The sequence below is a fragment of the Capra hircus genome, chromosome 23 (genome assembly GCF_001704415.2).
Source record: "Capra hircus breed San Clemente chromosome 23, ASM170441v1, whole genome shotgun sequence".
NCBI classification, from domain to species: Eukaryota; Metazoa; Chordata; class Mammalia; order Artiodactyla; family Bovidae; genus Capra; species Capra hircus.
In genome coordinates this window covers 21,318,101-21,339,375 of record NC_030830.1, presented here as the reverse complement: position 1 = coordinate 21,339,375, position 21,275 = coordinate 21,318,101, and the positions used below count along the sequence as shown (strand labels likewise).

The following is a 21,275-nucleotide window of genomic DNA, read 5'->3' as shown; positions in this document are numbered from 1 at the left end:
CCTATAAATAAAATCCAACAATTAATATCTTTTATTCTCATTTTCTTTTACAGAGCATAATGTATTCAAGGTTCACCATGCTAGGCATCCATGTACTAGGCATCTGTACTTCCTTCTTCTCATTTTCAAGTCATTTTCCAATGCAGCTTTGTATCGCTTTTACTAATTTATTCATGAAGGGATGGAGATTTGAGTTATTTCTGCTGTTTGGCTATCATGATTAATGCTGCTGTGAATGTCAGCTATAAACATGATAGTGTGGACTACCATTTTAATTTCTCCAAGGTGAATACCTAGGAATGGAATTTGTGAGTCCTAGAGTAACACTAGGTTCAAACTTGGAGGAACTTGCAGACTGTTTTCCAACACCATTTTACATTCCTACTAGCAGGTTCCATCCTTCCAAACTCTCCACATCCTCTCTGAGGATATGAATCTTGGTTTCTGGATTTTTAAGGAGGGGATGTCACCTATGCTTCCCACATGAACAAGCTCTGGGTTACATTTCCTATCACAGCTCATAAGCCTGAGAAAACGAAAGGGAAGATTTTTCCAGATTTGGCTAATGCCTTAAGGGTAAAAACAATTTCTCCCTCTGAAATATTGCCCACATTTATATTTTGGCCTAAACATTTATTCTCTTGGTACTGTACTTATGGAAGCTTTTTATACTTAATCTATTATTTTTATTTGCTTTCACTGGACAAGTAGACCTTAAAACCAGGCCAACCATGTTACTAAAAATGGAATCTTCGAGGCCTATTTTTTCAATCCTGCTATTTTTCTGGCACCAGGGAGTTGTCAGAATACAAGTCCACCCAAACCAATGATACTTTATCTCTTCTGTGAGCCAGTGCTTTTTTGTGAAATGCTTGTTATCAGCTCACAATAAGAAACATACAGACATTGAAAGTGAGCATAAGAAAGTAAACTACCTTATCTTGACCCAGACTGGAAATTGCCAAGAAAAAAATGAGCATTTTTATCATGTCCTGGATCTGCTAAGACTGTTGGATTATAGTCCTTATGGACTAGAGATTCTAGCTTGGTGTCGAAACTAGTACTTTTAAAAGACATTTGTGTGGGTCATGTAAATTGATCAGTTTTATAGATACTTTCCCCAGCAAAATGCATATATGCAAAGAAATACAAAACTTTAGTTCAGTTGCTCAGTTGTGTCCGACTCTTTGCGACCCCATGGACTGCAGCACGACAGACTTCCCTGTCCATCACCAACTCCCGGAGTTTGCTCAACCTCATGTCCATCGAGTTGGTGATGCCATCCAACCATCTAATCCTCGGTCATCCCCTTCTCCTGCCTTCAATCTTGCCCAGTATCAGGGTCTTCTCCAATGAGTAAAGTCTTCAAATCAGGTGGCCAAAATATTGGAGTTTCAGCTTCAGCATCAGTCCTTCCAATGAATATTCAGGACTGATTTCCTTTAGGATTGACTGGTTGGATCTCCTTGCACTCCCAGAGACTCTCAAGAGTCTTCTCCAATACCACAGGTCCAGAGTATCAATTCTCTGGTGCCCAGCCTTTTTTATGGTACAACTCTCACATCCCTATATGACTACTGCAAAAACCATAGCTTTGACTAGATGAAACTTTGTTGGCAAAGTATGATTCTGCTTTTGAATATGCTGTCTTGGTTGGTCATAGCTTTCTTCCAAGCAGCAAGCATCTTTCAATTTCATGGCTGCAGTCACCATCTGCAGTGATTTGGGAGCCCCCCAAAATAAAGTCTGTCACTGTTTCCAATGTTTCCTCATTATTTTCCATAAAATGATGGGACTGGATGGGGTCTTAGTTTGTGAATGTTGAGTTTTATCTAACTTTTTCACTCGCATCAGGAAGTCCCTCAGTTCCTCTTCGCTTTCTGCCATAAGGGTGGTGCATATTTGTGGTTATTGATATTTCTTCCAGCGATCTTGATTCCAGCTTGTGCTTCATCCAGCCCAGCATTTTGCATGGTGTACTCTGCATATAGGGTTTCCATGATAGCACAGTTGGTAAAGAATCCACCTGCAATGCAATTCCTGGGTCAGGAAGATCTGCTGGAGAAGGGATAGGCTACCATTCCAGTATTCTTGGGCTTCCCTTGTGGCTCAGCTGGTAAAGAATCTGCCCACAATGCGGGAGACCTGGGTTTCATTCCTGGGTTGGGAAGATCCCCTGGAGAAGGCAAAGGCTACCCACTCCAGTATTCAGGCCTAGAGAATTCCACAGACAGTCCATGGGGTTGTAAATAGTCAGACACAACTGAACCACTTTAACTATTCAGTCTGCATATAAATTAAGTGAGCCGGGTGACAATATATAGCCTTGATGTTCTCCTTTCCCAATTTGGAACCAGTCTGTCGTTCCATGTCAGGTTCTAACTGTTGCCTCTTGACCTGCATACAGGTTTCTCAGGAGGCAGGTAAGGTGTTCTGGTATTCCCATCTCTTGAAGAATTTTTCACAGTTCATTGTGATCCACACAGTCAAAGGATTTGGTGTAGTCAATAAAGCTGAAGTAGATGTTTTTCTGGAACTCTCTTGCTTTTTCTATGATCCAACAAATGTTGGCACTTTGATCTCTGGTTCCTCTGCGTTTTCTAAATCCATCTTGTACATCTGGAAGTGCTAGGTTCGCATACTGTTGAACCTAGTTTGGAGAATTCTGAGCATTACTTTGCTCGCATGTGAGATGAGTGCTATTGTGCAGTAGTTTGAACATTGTCATTGCCTTTCTTTTGCATTGCCTAACTTACAAAATAAACATGCAATAAAAAGTCAGTATATATGTATGGGTCCCATGAAGACTTATAGATCTCCTTTTTTAAGCCTGGAAAAAGACAACGGCAGCTGGAGGATATTGTGAGTAATCATTTCATCATTCAGAAGTGCACTCTGCTTATCTGAGAGTGTAAACTAGAGTAGACAGAAACTGGCCCTCATAACGCCACATCACAGAAGAATTTGAAAGATATGATTCATTCATCCAACCTGACTGGTTACAACGTAGCAGACCAAGTTCTGATCTAGATTACTGCTCAAAAAAACTGAAATTTGTCATTCTTTTCCCCTCCCTCACTCTCCTTCTCCAACCCCAGAATCTGTACCCTCTTCCCAAATGACGGGAATTTCACACTTGATGCTCTTGGCAGAAGGCAGACACCCTCCTCCATTAGAGAGAAAACCTTGCTTCCTAAATATCCCTACAGGTAGAAAGAGGCTGAGGCTCCACCAGGCAGGTTACCACATGCTGGACTCTTCCTTAGGACATGGTGCCACAGAGAGACTGGAACTGCACTGAATGCCTTAGGCGCACGTGGCACACGGGGCAGAGGTGGCAGGGTGCCCTCCAGGTGTCAGGAGCAGCAGAGAGCAGGTCTACCACAGGGTCCACTGCCCAGCATCAGGCTGACACTGCTGTGAAAGTGGTGTCTGTGCTCAGCTGCAGGGGAAGGGGTTCCTGTGTGGGACCCGACCTGAGTGGGACTGAGGATTCTGTTGCCGGCTGTGGCCTCAGGGCTGTTCATTGGTTTTCCCTGCAATAAACTCAAAACCACAAGTGTGCCTCTCTCTGTTCCATTTAGAACAATTTGAAATCTTTTTTTTTTTTTCCACCCAGAACTACCTAAGAGTACCATGCAGGGAAGTCTCAGAGAGCAGGATTCAGAGACTTTTCCTTCTGCTTTATTATGATTGATATACAATATTGAGTCAGTTGATGGTGTATAGTTGTTGATTTGATAGACTTCTGTACTGCAAAATAATCACTACCATAGCTTTGTCTGACAACTGAATCATGTCCCATAATTACCTCTTCTGCGTGTGTGGAGAAAATTTAGATCTACTCTCTTAGCAACGTAGAGACTGTCTTTATGGTGAGCTGATAATCACTTCCTAAAGTTTCAGCCTGGCGATAGCACATGGCAGAAACAACATGTAACTCACACCAAATGTTTTGTCTTTTTCCTCTCAGGAAAAAAAAAACAACAAACATTTGAATGTGTGTTTAAGACCCCTCTCCACCTTAATCATTCTCTGATCTCTAACGTCAGAGGATCCCAGAATGCTCAAGACCACTTGTAGAGATTGTTACCAAATACTCAGGACTCCTCCCAGGTCCACCATCTCAGAGTGTAGGGCTCAGAGTTCAGGAAATCTATCATGGACAAGCCATACAGGGGAGGCTGGTGCACAGCCAGGTGGGAATCGAAATCTGTGTTCTTGCTATGAAATGTGTGATCTGAAGATCAGCACCAACCGTGCTATAAGTCTATTCCAGACCTTCTGTCTCTAAAAGGAGAGCAGGTGAAGGACATTCCTTCAGGTCCTTCACCAAAGATCAGGACCCCTTTCCATGTACCGTCTAGACGCGGTGTCAGAATGGTGCTGTCTGCTCAGGTGTGTGGTCTGATCAGTTCCCATAGCACAGGGGATTCAGGATTCAGTCCTCGCCCCTCTGCTTCTGTAGCCAATTCTCCCCTCATCTGTGACCTCATCTGTTCTCAAGGCTCTAAACATCATTTACATGGTGTCACCTCTTCCATCTATTTCTCCAGTCAAGTCACCTAAACCCCAGACTAGTAAACACAACTCAGTTGCCACTTTCCTAAACCAAATGCTGATGGTGATGCCTCCTCAAATATGATCCTTCCAGAGTCCCCTCATTTCCACAGTAGGTGCCCCACATGCTTACTTACAAATCTCATATTTTGAGGTCCTCCTTTACTCTTTCTCATAACTCAGATTTAATCCTCTAGGAAATGCTGTAAAATGCATTTTCAGAACAGATCAAGAATCCACTCACTCACCACTATCTTCCCCGCCCACACCCCAGACAAGAAGCAGCCTCCCCAGCCTGGACCCTGCGCTGTTTCCCTCAGGCTCCTCTGTGCCTCCCTCGTCCTTCACCTCCTGACTCTGCACAGCAGCCTGGCTGACACTTCCAGAGAGCAGGCACACCAGGTCCTCCTCTGTTCAAATCATTCTATAACTTCATATCCTGTTGAGATAAAATCAACCCCCTCTAACCTCCTGGAGGCCCACAGGATCTGGCTGGACAAGGGCTCTCAGCCCAGTTCCTTTTCCTTCAGCCCCAGCTGCCTCCTGGCTCTCCCTTGAACACAGACACTCTCCTGCTCGCGTGCATGTGCCCTGGAGGCTCCTCTGCCTGGACAGGACCTCCCCTAGACCTCCTTGTGGGCATTCCTTCATGTTCTTGACATCTTTACTTAAAAGTCACCTTTTCAGTGAGGCCTCTTTCCCGCCTAGTAACACAGCCACCTGCCCTGTCCCCACACACTCATACTCTGGGTCACCTTCCTCAGGGCACTTACCAACCTGTACGGGAAACACTCCTCACTCACTAGGCTCATAGTCATGCTCTGCCCCTTCCCCCTAGAACACACCGCACATGGTGGACAGGGTTTGTCTGTTGTCAGTTCGCTGAGCTCTCCTAGATGCAAAAAGAGTGTGTCATGTCTCCGTCACACAACAAATATCAGTTGAATGATCAGTAAAGTGCTTCCCTATTCCAGAGAGAGTGTCTTTATTGATGTGACCTCAGGCCACATGCTGTCTCGTGGCAGTTACTGTACAACATCCATTCGCACTGACCTCCATGCTGCTTGTAGTTTACTCACAAAGGCTGATCTCCCTTCCCTCCACCACCAATCAGCCTGCACACCACACACAAGGCTCTTTATCTCTTCAGAAAGGAAGATCATTCGCTTCTGGCTCCTATATTCAACCTGCTGTGTTTTTATTAGACTCTGCTTTCTAAATCCATGATTTGAGATGATGATGTGAGGGCAGAAGAGGGGCCAGACTGCAGAGAAGAGAGAAGTCCATCAAGAATTAAGTCAAGATATGAAACTATGCAAGTTCCAGCATGTGATTTCTTTAAAAAGATGGAGAAAAGTTGGAAAGAATCCAGCAAAATCTCTAGGAGGGCAAGAGCTGGATGACTCTGAAATTCCTCTGTTGACACTGCTGAGATCCTGTGTGCATGGACCCCTTGCACTTGTGGGGACAATGACAGACAAAGTGACCCCTGCTGCTGTCAGAGATGGAGTCATCCAGAGACAAATGAGACCATGACTCTACACGTGAAAAAGAACAGTTATTACACCAACAATAATAGCAATAACTAAATAAGCAAAATATGAACACATTCAAAAATGACAGGAGCTAAGGATTGGACCAAGGCCTGATCCTAGCTTACCCATTTAAGAAACGCACCCTGCCCATGGTCCTGGAGATACAACAAGGCCCAGGTGACTTCTGAATCCCTTGATCACGGGTTCTTGGTGGGACAAGGATTTACTGAAGGGGCAAGGACAAAGGAATGGAGACGAGGACCCAGCCCAGGAGTGACCATGGGCGGTGCATGGACAGTGCATGCATGCCCACCAGGCACCGATTCTGGGCACAGCCCTGTCCACACTCAGCTCCTCACAGCCTCGGCCTTTCCTTCCTGCAGCTGACTCAGCACAGCAAATGTGGATGGAGCTGGAAGGTTCTCAATGTTTCCATTTATTTCCTCTTTCAAACTTTAGGAATCCTCACCTTTATTATCTGATCCGCCTTCATGGCACCAATTAGAAAAAAACAAATTCATATATACAGATTTTATTTTCAATAAGGGAATAAGACATCATTACTCAGTGCACATGAAGCGAAGACAGGGATGGAGACAGCCCAGCCCCCACTCTGCTGGAACAGGACAGTGTATCAGGAAGGAGAACATAGGTCAGGGCGGGAGGGGGTGTGGTGGGCAGGGGTGACCAATCTCCCCAGCTCCTCACGTTATGCTACTAGGAGCACAGACACATTCAGATGCAGCTGCAGAAAGAGGGGTCCGGGGATCTGACATCACATAGCGGGATACAGCATCACTCAGTCCCCACAAGGCAGCGTCTCACACTGTGAGAAAACAGAATCAGGAACCAGTTCAGGTCGGTCATGTAAGCACTCATATTCTCCACAGCCCCCCACACGCTCACATGTCCCACTCAAAGATCCCCACCACCCAGTGTGTCCCCTCTGCCCCAATCCCCCTTCCAATCTAGACCCTCCTGGGTCTCACCTTGAGGAACTGTGAGAGACACATCAGAGCCCTGGGCACTGTCATTGTCTGCGGGAGAACAAGACCAGGACATGGTCAGAACCCACAGATGAGAAACTGGAGAAGGAACTTTGAGGAGGGTTAGTCCCCAATGGCCTCCTGTCTGTACCCTCACAAGGGTCTCAGGAGTCACGCCCTCTGTACTTACTTGAAGCCTGTGTATAGGTCCCTCTTTTTTCACCTGTGATAAGAAAATACCATGTGAGAGGCCAGGGAGAAGGCTGAGTCATGAGCTCCTAGAGCAACCCCTAGTCCTGGACCCCAGAGAACCTTCTGGAACTGTGATCTTAACTCATGCTAGGATCAGGAACACAGAGAAGGGAGACGTGTAAAGACAGGGCCACCTGCCCTCCTGGACGTCTGTCCTCAGCAAGGACCTCCCTCTGACCTTCAAGTGCTGGAAACCTGGTCCCCAACTGGAATTGGGAAGGTGAAAAATTTGTATTTCATTTTCACACATGCTTTAGAAAAGAAAATGTTAGCATCAGCTCCAGTCTCCACATGTGTGTGGAGGGTACTTTCCAGTAACCAGGCAGGTAAACTTCTACCTGGGCTTGAAACCCCACTGAGACAAGAAAACTTAGGTCCCTCCCTCCCTTCCCTACCTGAGCGCTTCTTCCTCCAGATCACAGCTCCAGTCACCACAGTCACCACAGCCACCATGAGGAGAACCAGGCCAATAATGATGCCCATGGTGAGGAAGGAGGTCTGAGGAGGTTCTGTGGAGTCAAGGGAAGAGGCCCTGATCTCAGGCTTGAGCCGTGACCTTGCTGAACTGAGTCCTGAAGGGCTCCTGCGTTATCTGAGAGGACACTCCAGCCCCATCCCCCTCCTTACCCCATCTCAGGGTGAGGGGCTCCTGAAGCCCCTCGTGCTGCATACGGCACGTGTATCTCTGCTCTTCTCCAGAAGGAACCACCAGGGCCGCCCACTTCTGGAAGGTCCCGTCCCCTGAAGGCCTGGTCTCCACGAGCTCCATGTCCTGGGTCTGGTCCTCCCCATTGCGCTGCCAGGTCAGTGAGATCTCCTCAGGGTAAAAGCCCAGGGCCCAGCACCTCAGGGTGACCTCACGCTCAGAGATGGGGTGATGGGTCACATGTGCCTTTGGAGGGTCTGAGGAAGAATCAGAAAATTCAGTTTGTGTTACCTCCATGGGTCAGTGAAGCAGTGTCATGTGGCCATCCTGAGAAAGGACAGAACAGTGAGTTTTACCCAGCTTTACCGAGGTATACTTAACAAATCTGTACACATTTAGAGTGTACTACATGTTGCTTTCATATAGATGTACACTGTGAAGGTAATTAATGTATTCATCAACTTGCCTTATGTGTGTGTCTGTTTGACAGGGGTGATGAGAATGATGAAGATCAATTTTAAAGTATATAATACAGGATTATTATTAACTATAGTCATCAGGCTGTAATCAGATCCCCAGATGTATTATGAACTTTTTTACCCTCTGAGCTACAGAACATTCAGGACCATGGTTTTGAAAAAAACAGCACAAGAGCTAGATAACAGCCTCATCTCGGAGATCAGGGATGATCTATATTAGTCCTCGGAAATTTCTAGAATGAGAGACTAGGATAGGCGCGCTAAAAGCGTGAGGGGGAGAATACAGACTAAAGGTCCTGACTCTGGTGGAAGCTGAATGACTCAGAAAAGCTGGAGTCAGGCCTCCTAAGATGCTCTCAGGGTGAGAACAGGCCTTGAGAGAGAAAGTCATGGATCACAAGATGGTGGCCAGGGTCAAAGGGCACCGCTGACCAGCTATTTCAGGGATGGTGTGTTTCCTGCGTTTTCCTCAAAGACACTGGACTCCTTGATTGTCCTTCAGAGAAGTGGGGCCACTGGTGACTGTCTTGTACGGAATATGAAAACCTGGGCGAATTCCTCTCTCTCCTGACAAGACCCCGGGGCGCTGTTCCCACACGGACACCACTTTCTTCTCCTCGTGGGAAGCCGGCTCCAGCCGGAGGGGAGATCAGGGCGGCCCCGCGCCCCTCGTACCTGCGCGCTGCAGCGTGTCCTTCCCGGTCTCCAGGTATCTGCGGAGCCACTCCACGCACTCGCCCTCCAGGTAGTTCCTCTGTGCCTCCGCATCACCCGCCGCCTCCCACTTGCGCTGGGTGACCTGAGCCGCCGTGTCCGCCGCGGTCCAGGAGCGCAGGTCCTCGTTCAGGGCGATGTAATCTCTGCCGTCGTAGCCGTACTGACTGTACCCGCGGAGGAGACGCCCGTCCGGCCCCACGTCGCAGCCGTACATCCACTGCCAGGTGTGAGACCCTGACCCGCCCCGACCACCGCGGTGATTAAACCCAAACTGAAACGAAACCGGGTCAAGTCCCTCCGTCTCCTCCCGGGTCGGGGGTCGGGCGGGTCCCGCAGTGTCCGGGTGACCCTCGGACCCGCAGACTCGGGCGACCCCGCCGGTCCCTGGGGATGGGGGCGAGACCCGGCCCCGGGCCCGCGTCGCTCACCGGCCTCGCTCTGGTTGTAGTAGCCGCGCAGGTTGTTCAGGCCCACTCGGAAATTCTGTGCGGTGTCCTTGCAGATTCTCGTGTTTCGATCCCAATAGTCCGGCCCCTCCTGCTCCACCCACCGCGCCCGAGGTTCCTCCCTCGGATCCGGGGCGTCGCTGTCGAACCGCACGAACTGCGTGTCGTCCACGTAGCCGACGGAGATGAAGCGGGGCTCCCCGAGGCCGGGCCGGGACACGGCGGTGTGGACATACCTCAGCGAGTGGGAGCCTGGGGGCGGGGAGGGGTGAGACCCGGCCCGACCTCGTCCCGGCGCGGGTCCCGGGTCTGAGGTGATAGACCCAGGAGGGAGGAGGGGGCTTAGGGCCAGCGAGATGGAAGAGGTCGAAGACCGGCCCGAACTTCCGAGGGGGAAGAGAAGAGGGGTCGGGAAGCAAGGGAGGGACAGGCGGGACCGGGGAGAGGGGCAGGTCTGGGCAGGGGCGTCGGGGTCGCTCCGTGTCCGGGGTCCTGCCCCCCAGAGTCCCGGGCGGTCCCCTCGCCCCTCCTCGCAGAGGCCGTTCCCTCCCGACCCCGCACTCACCTGCCCGGGTCTCGGTCAGGACCAGGGCCCCCGAGAGCAGCAACAGGAGGGTTCGCGGCCCCATGACTCGCATCCTCTGGCTCTGGGGAGAAGCAGAGTCCGGGCGGGTCGGTGGAAACTTTATAACGGGGATCCGCGGAGAAGCTGATTGGTTTTTCTAGAAACCGGGCACCCAGTGGCAGTGAGAACTGGCGCCGCATCACGAGTGTCCAGGCAGTAGGGCTAAACACAGGTTATGAGAGAGAAAGTGAAACTCGAGGAGACGGGGAATCCCCAACATCGAGCGTCCCAGCCCCAGATAGCACCCTTGACCCTGAAATCCTGAACTGCTCGCCCTCCAGGAACCTGGGACTTTGCCCTAATCCCTCCCATCCTGCTGGGTAGAATGTTCAAATTACTGAATAATTGCACTCATCTCACATGTTAGCAAAGTAATGCTCAAAATTCTCCAAACCAGGCTTCAACAGAACATGAACCCTGAACTTTCCGATGTTCAAGCTGAATTTAGAAAAGTCAGAGGAGCCAGACATCCAGGTGGATCATGGAAAAAGCAAGAGAGAAAACATCTACTTCTGCTTTATTGACTTCCAAAGCCTTTGACTGTGTGGATCAAAAAAAAAAAAAAAAAAAAAAAGAAAGAAAGAAAGTGGAAAAATCTTCAAGAGATGGGAATACCAGACCACCTGACCTGCCTTCTGAGAAATCTGTATGCAGGTCAAGAAGCTACAGTTATAACAGGACATGGAACAACAGACTGGTTCCAAATTGGGAATGAGTATGTCAAGCTGTCAGACACGACTGAGCAACTGAACTGAATTGAATTGATGTCATGCTGTATATTGTCACCCTGCTTATGTAACTTACATGCAGAGTACCTCATGCAAAATGCTGGGCTGGATAAAGCACAAGCTGAAATCAAGATTGTAAGGAGAAATATCAATAACCTCAGATATGCAGGCGATAACCACCCTTATGGCAGAAAGTGAAGAAGAACTAAAGAGCCTCTTGATGAAAGTGAAAGAGGAGGGTGAAAAGTTGGCTTAAAACTCAACATTCAGAAAACTAAGATCATGGCAATTCATTCCATCACTTCATGGCAAATAAATGGGGAAACAATGGAAACAGTGGCAGACTTTATTTTGGGGGCTCTAAAACCACTGCAGATGGTGAGTGCAGCCATGAAAGTAAAAGATATTTGCTGCTTGGAAGAAAGCTTATGACCAACCTAGACAGCATATTAAAAATCAGAGACATTACGTTTTCAACAAAGGTCTGTCTATTCAAGGCTATGGTTTTTCCAGTAGTCATGTATGGATATGAGAGTTGGACTATAAAGAAAGCTGGGTGCCGAAGAATTGATGCTTTTGAACTGTGGTGTTGGAGAAGAGTCTTGAAAGTCCCTTGAACTGCAAGGAGATTCAACCAGGACATCAGAAAGGAAATCAGTCCTGCATATTCATTGGAAGGACTGATGCTGAAGCTGAAGCTCCAATACTTTGGCTACCTGATGGGACAAACTAACTCATTGGAGAAGACCCTGACGTTGGACAAGATTGAAGGCAGGAGGAGAAGGGGATGACAGAGGTTAAGATGGTTGGATGACATCACTGACTTGATGGACATAAGTCCGAGCAAACTCCAGCAGATAGTGATGGACAGGGAGGCCTGGCGTCCTGCAGTCCATGGGGTTACAAAGAGTCCAACACGACTGAATAATTGAACTGAACTCCCCTCCTGCACTGAGAACTCTTTGTTCCACTGTCTCCCTGAGTCCTAGCTCTGGGGCTGTTTGCCATTTTGATTAAAATATCTACACAATCTTACAAATTAATGAGGACCCCAAGGATAGTATTATGTGACCACTTCAATGCATATTTTCCATACTATGAATAATACACTAAAGATTTTTTTTTACTTATTTAGAATAATATTAATAACCCATGCATTTAATATGAATAACTATTTCCCAAAATAAACAGGGTAGTGAGAAGTATGGAGAAGGAAATGGCACCCCACTCCAGTATTCTTGCCTGGAAAATCCCATGGACGGAGGAGCCCGTAGGCTGCAGTCCATGAAGTCGCTAAGAGTCAGCTGAGCGACTTCACTTTCACTTTTCACTTTCCTGCATTGGAGAAGGAAATGGCAACCCACTCCAGTGTTCTTGCCTGGATAATCCAAGTGACGGGGGAGCCTGGTGGGCTGCCGTCTATGGGGTCGCACAGAGTTGGACACAACTGAAGCGACTTAGCAGCAGCAGCAGCAGCAGCAGCAGCAGCAGCAGCAGCAGCAGCAGCAGCAGCAGCAGCAATGAGAAGTATAGAGCTTTTTACATTTTTTCCAAGTATCTTTCCTGTCTCTTTCACTAGAAGACCACTGGATTTTCAGGTTTGCCTCTGCATTCAATCTGTTATTTTGATTGTAGTCTGTGAAAGTGAAAAAGCCTTCACATATATAGGAGTAGTATTTTGTAATAATCTTTTCAGATAATTGTGTATGTTCATCTTGGATACAAAAGTAAAACTATACAAATTGTAGTTTCTCAAACCTGAAACAAACCTGAAATTGACTATTTTCTATTCTGTTACATTAAAATCCATAAGTCTGTTTTACTCATTGAACATCTCTTGTACTAATACAAGATTTTTACAAAGTAATACATTGTTTCACTAAATTATACAGATCTCTCTGCTCATTCATTCTTTCAAGAACAGTTGTTTTCCATGAAAAAGAGGGTAGTTCAGATCGCACAGTTTTTCCTTGGGCCACAGGACTTTGAAATGTAGTAGAAGTGCTCGATGTGTACTTTCCATGTCATCACAGAAGATACTTTTAAAATGTGTATTTAAGAATGATGATTACGAAACAAACATTTTAATTTATTTTATTTTTTAAAGTTTTATTGAAGGATATTTGATTTATAATGTTAATTTCTGCTGTACAGCAAAGTGATTCACTTATACATGTGTATATATATTCTTTTTCATATATTTTTAAAATTTTGGTTTATTAAGGACAGAATTTTTAATGTGTCATTCTGGATGTTTTAAGGCAAACCTGATTATTATTTTTCTTTTTCTGCAAGAAAGTTTTGACGAAAATAATTACTAGTGCAGCTTGGTACCATAGTCTCTGTTACTGCTGTTATACATCAAAGCAAATGTCAACATAGTGAGAAGTCAAATAATATCTGAGTGATGCTATAAAAGTAGCTTTCACCTCAGGGATCTCATGAAAGGGTCTCAGTGACATCAAGGGTTCCACAGACCACACTCTGAGAACTGCTGTTCTGAATGAACCAGGGCATCTCCTATCTGATCCCTGCCTTTGCCTCCTCTTCATTTTAGAAAATCCTTTTTTCTGAGCTCACTACCTGCCTCCCCAAACTTAACTGAGGGCCCTGTGCCTGGGTTCCTCTAGGAGAGAACTCACCCCCTAGAAAGTGATGCCAGAGAGTGTCCTCAGTCTGGGAAGGGAGGTGGGGGGACAGGTGTTTCCCCTTTGGAACTGGGAACAGTTTGTACCTGAGGCACCAGACCCACTCATAACCTAGTTTGATTTTGTTACACACCAGCTTAATATGTATTCATATCCCAGACAGAAATCTGACGTAGTGTCTAAGAAAAATAATATTGGCCCTTTCAACTGACGTGGTCTAGTGCACATGACTCGAGGCCCACAAACCATGAAGAGCAGTCCATTCCAACAGAACATCCTGTGGTGAAAGAATTGTTCTATGTTTGTGCTGTCCACTCAGTAGCCAGTAGCTACATGAGGCTATTTAGCACCTTAAAGTGTCTGTTGTGCTGAGCACTTTTACTTATTTTAATTTGAATAGCAATATGTGGCTACTAGCTAGCATATTGGTCAATGCATATCTAGAATGTTTTTAATTAATCTCCCATCTCTTTTCCCTAAAAGATCCTGTGTGACTCATAGGCTGATGCATACTAAAATAATCTTAATACTGAAGTCTGTGGATTTGTCTATGCAGGTTTTAGACATAGCTTTAAAATACAGCATGCTCTGAAAGTTTCTTTAATGTGTATTTTAACAGATAGAGTGTTCAGACATTAGCCAAACCATGGTTTATCACCTTAAGGTCATAAGTGTTCAAAACTGCCCATCACTGCTAGTTGTCCAATAGTGAGAAATGGGTATAATCCTTGATCTCTTGGTGTTTTCCTTAAACTGGTAAACATAAGGACACACAGAAGTTATCAACTGCACACAACAGATATCAATACTTCGTAGGACTTGTACATACTTGTAAAGTTATGAAGCATAAGATGCAACATTAGAATCCATCACCTTATAACTTTTTACTTACTACTCCTGCTATACTTTCTCTCCAAATTCCATCAGTTCTGTTTCCCTTCACCCTTGGACCCCTCTCTCCTAGACAAAAATATACATGAACTTTTTACTCTTGTGGAATGAAGCATTTTATGACCCATAGATGAAAAGCCATCAAAACACATAAATCTTCCCTATGTCAAGCAGACACTCATAAAATACAAACATATGCCCCTATTCCGATGGAACGACACATAGAAATTTTGGCAAACAGGGAACATGTCTCAATGTTCTTCAGTCAAAGACCACCAGGAGCAAATCTGTGGGCAATCAAGTTGGATTTATACTGGATACAGCAAGGGAGATCACACAGCATCAGGGACCATGGCATCTCTTGTGATGTGTTAGAACATATACAGCAGGGGGTCCCCAATCTCTGGGCTTGGGCCGGTATCTCCTGTCAGTGCCAACATTAGATTAGAAATAAATGTAATGTGCTTGAATCATCCTGAAACTATTCCCTCCCTCCCCTGGTCCATGGAAAAATTGTCTTAATGCAATCAATTCCTGGTGCTAACAATGCTGAGGACCGCTGACATACAGGATGTGGACTTTGGCTGGGTGATTTTGAGAGGCATCTATGCAAGACTGCTTCCCTGATAGCTCAGCTGGTAAAGAATCCGCCTGCAATGCAGGAGAACCCTGTTCAATTCCTGGGTTGGGAAGATCCGTTGGAGAAGTGATAGGCTACCCATTCCATTCTTGGACTTCCCTTGTGGCTCAGCTGGTAAAGAATACACCTGCAATATGGGAGACCTGGGTTTGATCCCTGGATTAGGAAGATCCCCTGGAGAAGGAAAAGGCTACCCAAACCAGTATTCTGGCCTGGAGAATTCCATGGACTATGTAGTCCCTGGGGTCGCTAAGAGTTGGACTTGACTGAGTGCCTTTCACTTTCACACGCAAGACTGGCTCACTTTGATTGGGTGTTGTTAGGAAGTGGGGGCATTTCTATGACTGGCCATCTCAGTGAGTCGTCCCTGTAGGGAGGGCAGACTAAAGTGAGGATACAGATGTGATTAGAAAGAAGCAGCGGTGACTAGTATTAGCACCAGGAGAGGTTTGGTACATTGTGAGGGGCACAGGGCCACTTCTTTGGTCTGTGCTTAGAGTGATGTCATGGTCTTGTTTTCTCTCTCTGCGTCACACACTCAGATGTCCTTGTCTGATGTTGGTCTTCTGTGAGATGACTTATGTCCAACAAGAAAATAACACAGCCATGTGGTGAGTTCCAGCCCAGCTAGAGGATCAGAATGTACATCCTAATGTATGAGATGAAGGTGATCTGTCCAGTGTTTACAAATGAAAGGGATTTTTCAGTTCAGTAGTCGTTCAGTGGTGTCTGACTCTTTGCAACCCCATGAATTGCAGCCAGGCCTCCCTGTCCATCACCTGATCCCCTGTAATTTTTGAAAACATTATTTACCAGCACACAAGAGAATTGAAAAGATACTTAAGAATGTACAAAAATAAAGAATTCATGTTCTTCCCTTCATTCCCCATTCACTCACATCCTCTCCTCAGAAATGATTGCAGTTAGAAATTTCTCAGTCTTTCTTCCCAGAAAAATCTATCTGTTCATTAATGAATATTGTTATATCAGTAAAAGAGTTCAGTCCATAGCTTGGGTGAAATTATTGTAAATTCACATATCTGATAAAGGACTTGTTTTAAAATGCACACAGAACTCTTAATCACAACAAAAAATAACCAGTAACCTTTTAAAAATAAAGTCCGAACAGGTACCTCTTCAGAAAGACAACAATGGAAATGCATATGAAAAGATGCTAAACATCTTATGTTTTTAGGAAATGTAAGTTTAAAAATGACAGTAATGTATCATCACACCCATTAGAATATCTAGAATCTAAGAACAGGTGATGCCAAGTGTTGACCAGGATGTGGTGCTGCAGAAACCCTTGCTCACTGGGGCAGGAATAGGAAGCAGCCAGCCACTAGAAACGAGTCAGCAGTTTCTTATGAAGCTACTCAGAGGCTCTCCATCCACTCTGTTCATCAATCTAGTACTTGTTCAACTCATTTGAAAACTTATTTTTGCACACCCCCCTGAAAAACTTGCTGATAGAAGAGCACCCCTTAAGTGTGGGCTGTGTATGGTGACTTCCTTCTAAAGACTATAGTGTGGAAAGTGGGGAAGTAAAAATAGAAGTTCACAAGGAGAAACCTGGGAAATGCTACCTTAACTAGGTGATGAGGTGAACTTATTAGTGATATTCGAGTGGACAGTGTATACCCTTGGTGACTGGAGACTGTCACTCATCTCTGTGGTCCTCTTCCCCAAAACCCTGTGCCCCAGTCAGATCGAAAGATGTTCTACTATGTCTCTGAGCAGTACTCCCCGAAACATCAAAGTCATCAAGAACAAGAGAAGTCGGTGTGACTGTCTCAGCCAGAGGAGCCTGAAGGAGACACGATTCCCAGACTTAATATGTGTCTTTGATGGGATCCTGGATCAGGTTAAAGGAAAACTAGAAGTTCATTCAAATAAATTCTGGAGTTCAGTAACACTGTATCAATATTAGTCATTAGCTGTGATAAATGTATGATAGTGGTATCAGATGTTTCCATAGAGACACTGAGTGTGGGATATATAGTAACTCTCTACTAACTTTGCTACTTTTTTGTAAATTGCAAACTATACTAAAATTAAAACACATTTTAATATCAACCAGAAACAAACAGGGAATGAAGAATCAATTACTGACTCTGAGATTTCCAGGGTCTTTCATCAGTGAGCTGCAGAGAGGAGACAGAGAAAAGATGGAAACCTGAGACACAGAGAGGGCTCCAGGGTCTCCTCTCCTCCAATCCCTGCCTAAACCCTGAGCCTGACCCCAGAGCTGCTCAGAAAGCACCTTCACGCCTTCACTGGACCAGGGCAGCCATCTCTGTCTGACTCAGACCACAATGCATCCTCTGCATTTCCTGTGTAGAACTGGAGAGGAAAGAGTGGTCGTGCCTCCGTGTGGCCACAGGGTTGATGACTGGACACCTGAGCTCCCCTTTGACCTCCTTACCAGAGACCTGCCCAGGCTCTCCTTAGGCTCCCAGCAGTGGGTCAGTGCTGTGCGCACAAGCTGGTGTCCATCCAGTGTCAAGTTCAAAGTGTGAGTTGTTATCCACAATACACGCTGACATGGATGTTTCTCTCTCTACTAAACAACCAAAGACTTTGGCCTCAGAGAGGATCAGATATCAAGGCTGTAAAATCTGGTTTCCAGGTCCAGGGTGGAGCTCACAAACATACAGGGTGTTCTAGTTATCAAGGGATGAGACCTTGAACCCCAAGTTCTTGTGACTTCCTCTGGCCACTGACAAGGTTAGACTCTTCCTCCAGGGAATGAACTCTGGAACCTCTATCCCTGGGATGGGGTGTAAGAGTTGGGGGGCGAGGAGGAGAAGGAGGGGAGGGGGAAGGAGGAAGAGGAGGAGACCCCTAGAAATATGGGGAGGCTCCTGGAGAAGGAGGAAACAGTGACATTATGGGATGGAGGCCATAGGAGTGGAGGAGAGGAACCAGAGAGGAGAGGTGTGAGGGAGGGTCCTTAGTGGGCACGTGTGCAGGGAGGTGGCAGTGTGTGGGGAGAGACACAGGGGCTTCTGGCCTGAGCACTGGTAGAGGCTCTATTTTCCACCTGGATGATAATCACACAGTGTCAGCTCCATATTTTGCTGGGAAATTGTACTTATGTTTTTGGTATTTTTCTGTAATTACAGATATGACATGACAGACTTAGATTATTAGAAACCATTAGGTTCAACCATAGGTCTTTAATTCATATGCTGCCTTGTAAACCTTGTTATGATTTAAACTAATGGTTTTCAAACATTTTTGGAAACATCACAGTTAGAAACGCATTCACATCCCAGTCTAGCAAATTAACACATGCACATGCGTATGCACACACATGCTAAAACACGAGTTTTGTTCAATATCATTTACTGACTTTTAAAACTGCAGTCCATTTTTAAAATGCTGGTTATAACCCATAAAATTGATGCCATGATATAAGCTATTGCAATCGATAATTTGAAAATCCCTGATTTAAGCCACACCAACTTTATCACTAACCCTGACCTCTACCCAGAAATGCAGTATCTAGGGAGCCACAGAAGTCTATTGTGTCACCATAAATTCACATCTCCAATTGCATTATTTTCCTCATTGTTCTTTTTCCTTGGTAAGAGCTACCAACAACTACCCCATTACCCAAGCTAAAACCTAGGCGTGATTTTAGACACCTCATTCTTTCTCTACCACCTCCCATATCTGGTCACTGAATTAATAGAATATCTGACATAAAAATTTCACTGCATGGCCTTAACAGCAGAATGCAGATGACAGGAAAAAAACAAGTCAATGAACTTGAAGAAGGTGCAATAAAAATTTTATATCTTATTAACAGAATTTTTTTCTAAAAAGCAGAAACTCAGTAGCATATGAAATATCAAAAGGTCTAACATTCATGTCATTAGAGTACCAGGAAAAGAAATTGGTAAAGGAAAAAACAGAGATAAAGTTAGCTGAACACTTCTCAAGTATGTATGGCAAAAGACACAGATTTACAGATTCAAGAAGCTCAGCAAATGCCAAAAAGAATAACTTAAAGAAAAACCACCCCAAATACACCATCATCAAACTGCTGTAAAGCAAAGATGAAGAAAAAATTCTTGAAAGCAATCAGAAAAAAATAACATCACAATGAGGGGAAGGATGATTCAGATGCTGGCACATTTCCTGTTAGAAGCCATAGAGGTCAACAGACAGTGGGAGAAACATCTGGAAAGTGCTGTGAAAAGTCCTGTCAATCCAGGGTTCTACAGCAGTAAAATATCCTTCAGAAATGAAAGCAAAATATAAATATTTTCAGATGAAAGAAAACTGAGAAAATGTTATCACCAGTAAACCTGCCCTAAAAGAACTGCTAATGGAAGTTCTTCAGGCTGATGTGAAATTCCACAGGGACATTCGGAACTTCAGGAATAACAAGAGAACAGAAGAAAGGGCAACAGAAATGGTAAACATTTGGATAAATACAGTAGCTTATTTCATACCTCACAAGTTCTTTAAGATATGTAGGACAGTTGGAAGCAAAAATTGTAACATCATTAGAGAGATTATGTAGATATAATACACAAGACAATTATAGGGAAAGTGATCTATATGGTTGTAAGGCTTCTTTTAGGTTGTAAAGCTTCTTCAACATTTTATTTGAAATTGCAAACTTTTAACTCTGCTTAGCTTTTTAACTCTAAGGTCTGTATATTGTAACCCAGAGACCAACACCGAAAAATACTATGAAGAGATATAGTCAAAAGCTAACAGGTAATTGGAATATTTAAAAGTATTAGAAATAAGTGAAGAGAAGGCAAGAAAAATGAAATAGAAGTGTAAAAAAAATAGGGTACAAAAGAAATAATAGAATAGTGGACCCAAGTTCAACAATGTTAATAATTACATTAAATATGTATAGTCTAGACACACCTACTAAACGAGATTGTCAAAATGGTTTATAAGAAAGACAAAACTATGTTCTATCTCCAAATAGAAAGTTAAATATAGTAATATAGATCTCTAAATATCTATATTATTGTTAGATACTAAATATAATAATATAGATCTTTAAAAGTAAAAGAATTGAAAAAAGTGTACCATCTAGCAAACTCTAATCAAAATAAAGCTGGAGTAGCTATGTTAATATTAAATAAAGTAGACTTCAGAACAGGCTATGTTACAAGGGATAAACAAGGCTATTACATAATGATAAAGGGGTTATTTCTCCAAGAAAATATGCTAATCACAAACGTGTGTGCAACAGCACCACCAAAAGAAACAAAATCTGAATCATTGGTGTTCCAGAAGGAGAAAAGAGGGAGACTGAGACAGAAAAACTATTTGAAGAAACAAGGTCTAAAATAAACAAATGGGACCTAATTAAAATTAAAAGCTTTTGCACAATGAAGGAAACTATAAACAAGGTGAAAAGACAGCCTTCAGAATGGGAGAAAATAATAGCAAATAAAGCAACTGACAAAGAATTAATCTCAAAAATATATAAGCAGTTCCTGTAGCTCAATTCCAGAAAAATAAATGACCCAATCAAAAAATGGACCAAAGAACTAAATAGACATTTCTCCAAAGAAGACATACAGATGGCTAACAAACACATGAAAAGATGCTAAACATCACTCATTATCAGAGAAATGCAAATCAAAACCACAATGAGGTACCATCTCACGCTGGTCAGAATGGCTGCTATCAAAAGTCTACAAACAATAAATGCTGGAGAGGGTGCAGAGAAAAGGGAACCCTCTTACACTGTTGGTGGGAATGCAAACTAGTACAGCCACTATGGAGAACAGTGTGGAGATTCCTTAAAAAACTGGAAATAGAACTGCCATGTGACCCAGCAATCCCACTGCTGAGCATATACACCAAGGAAACCAGAACTGAAAGAGACATATGTATCCCAATGTTCATCACAGCACTGTTTACAATAGCCAGGACATGGAAGCAACCTAGATGTCCATTGGCAGATGAATGGATAAGAAAGCTGTCGTACATATACACAATGGAATATTACTCAGCTAGTAAAAAGAATGCATTTGAATCAGTTCTAATGAGGTGGATGAAACTGGAGCCTATTATACAGAGTGAAGTAAGTCAGAAAGAAAAACACCAATACAGTATATTAACGCATATATATGGAATTT

At 44.5% G+C, this 21,275-nt stretch overlaps 1 protein-coding gene across 1 annotated transcript; it reads right to left on the bottom strand.

The window, feature by feature from the left end:
• On the bottom strand, nucleotides 6,612–10,368 carry LOC102181202 (BOLA class I histocompatibility antigen, alpha chain BL3-7). The gene is made up of 8 exons (XM_018038833.1): nucleotides 10,187–10,368; nucleotides 9,604–9,873; nucleotides 9,134–9,409; nucleotides 7,961–8,236; nucleotides 7,729–7,842; nucleotides 7,272–7,304; nucleotides 7,085–7,132; nucleotides 6,612–6,921 (listed from the first exon to the last, which is right to left on the bottom strand). The coding sequence occupies exons 1-8, from the start codon at nucleotides 10,257–10,259 to the stop codon at nucleotides 6,917–6,919; spliced, it is 1,095 nt and encodes a 364-aa protein (XP_017894322.1). The 5' UTR covers nucleotides 10,260–10,368; the 3' UTR covers nucleotides 6,612–6,916.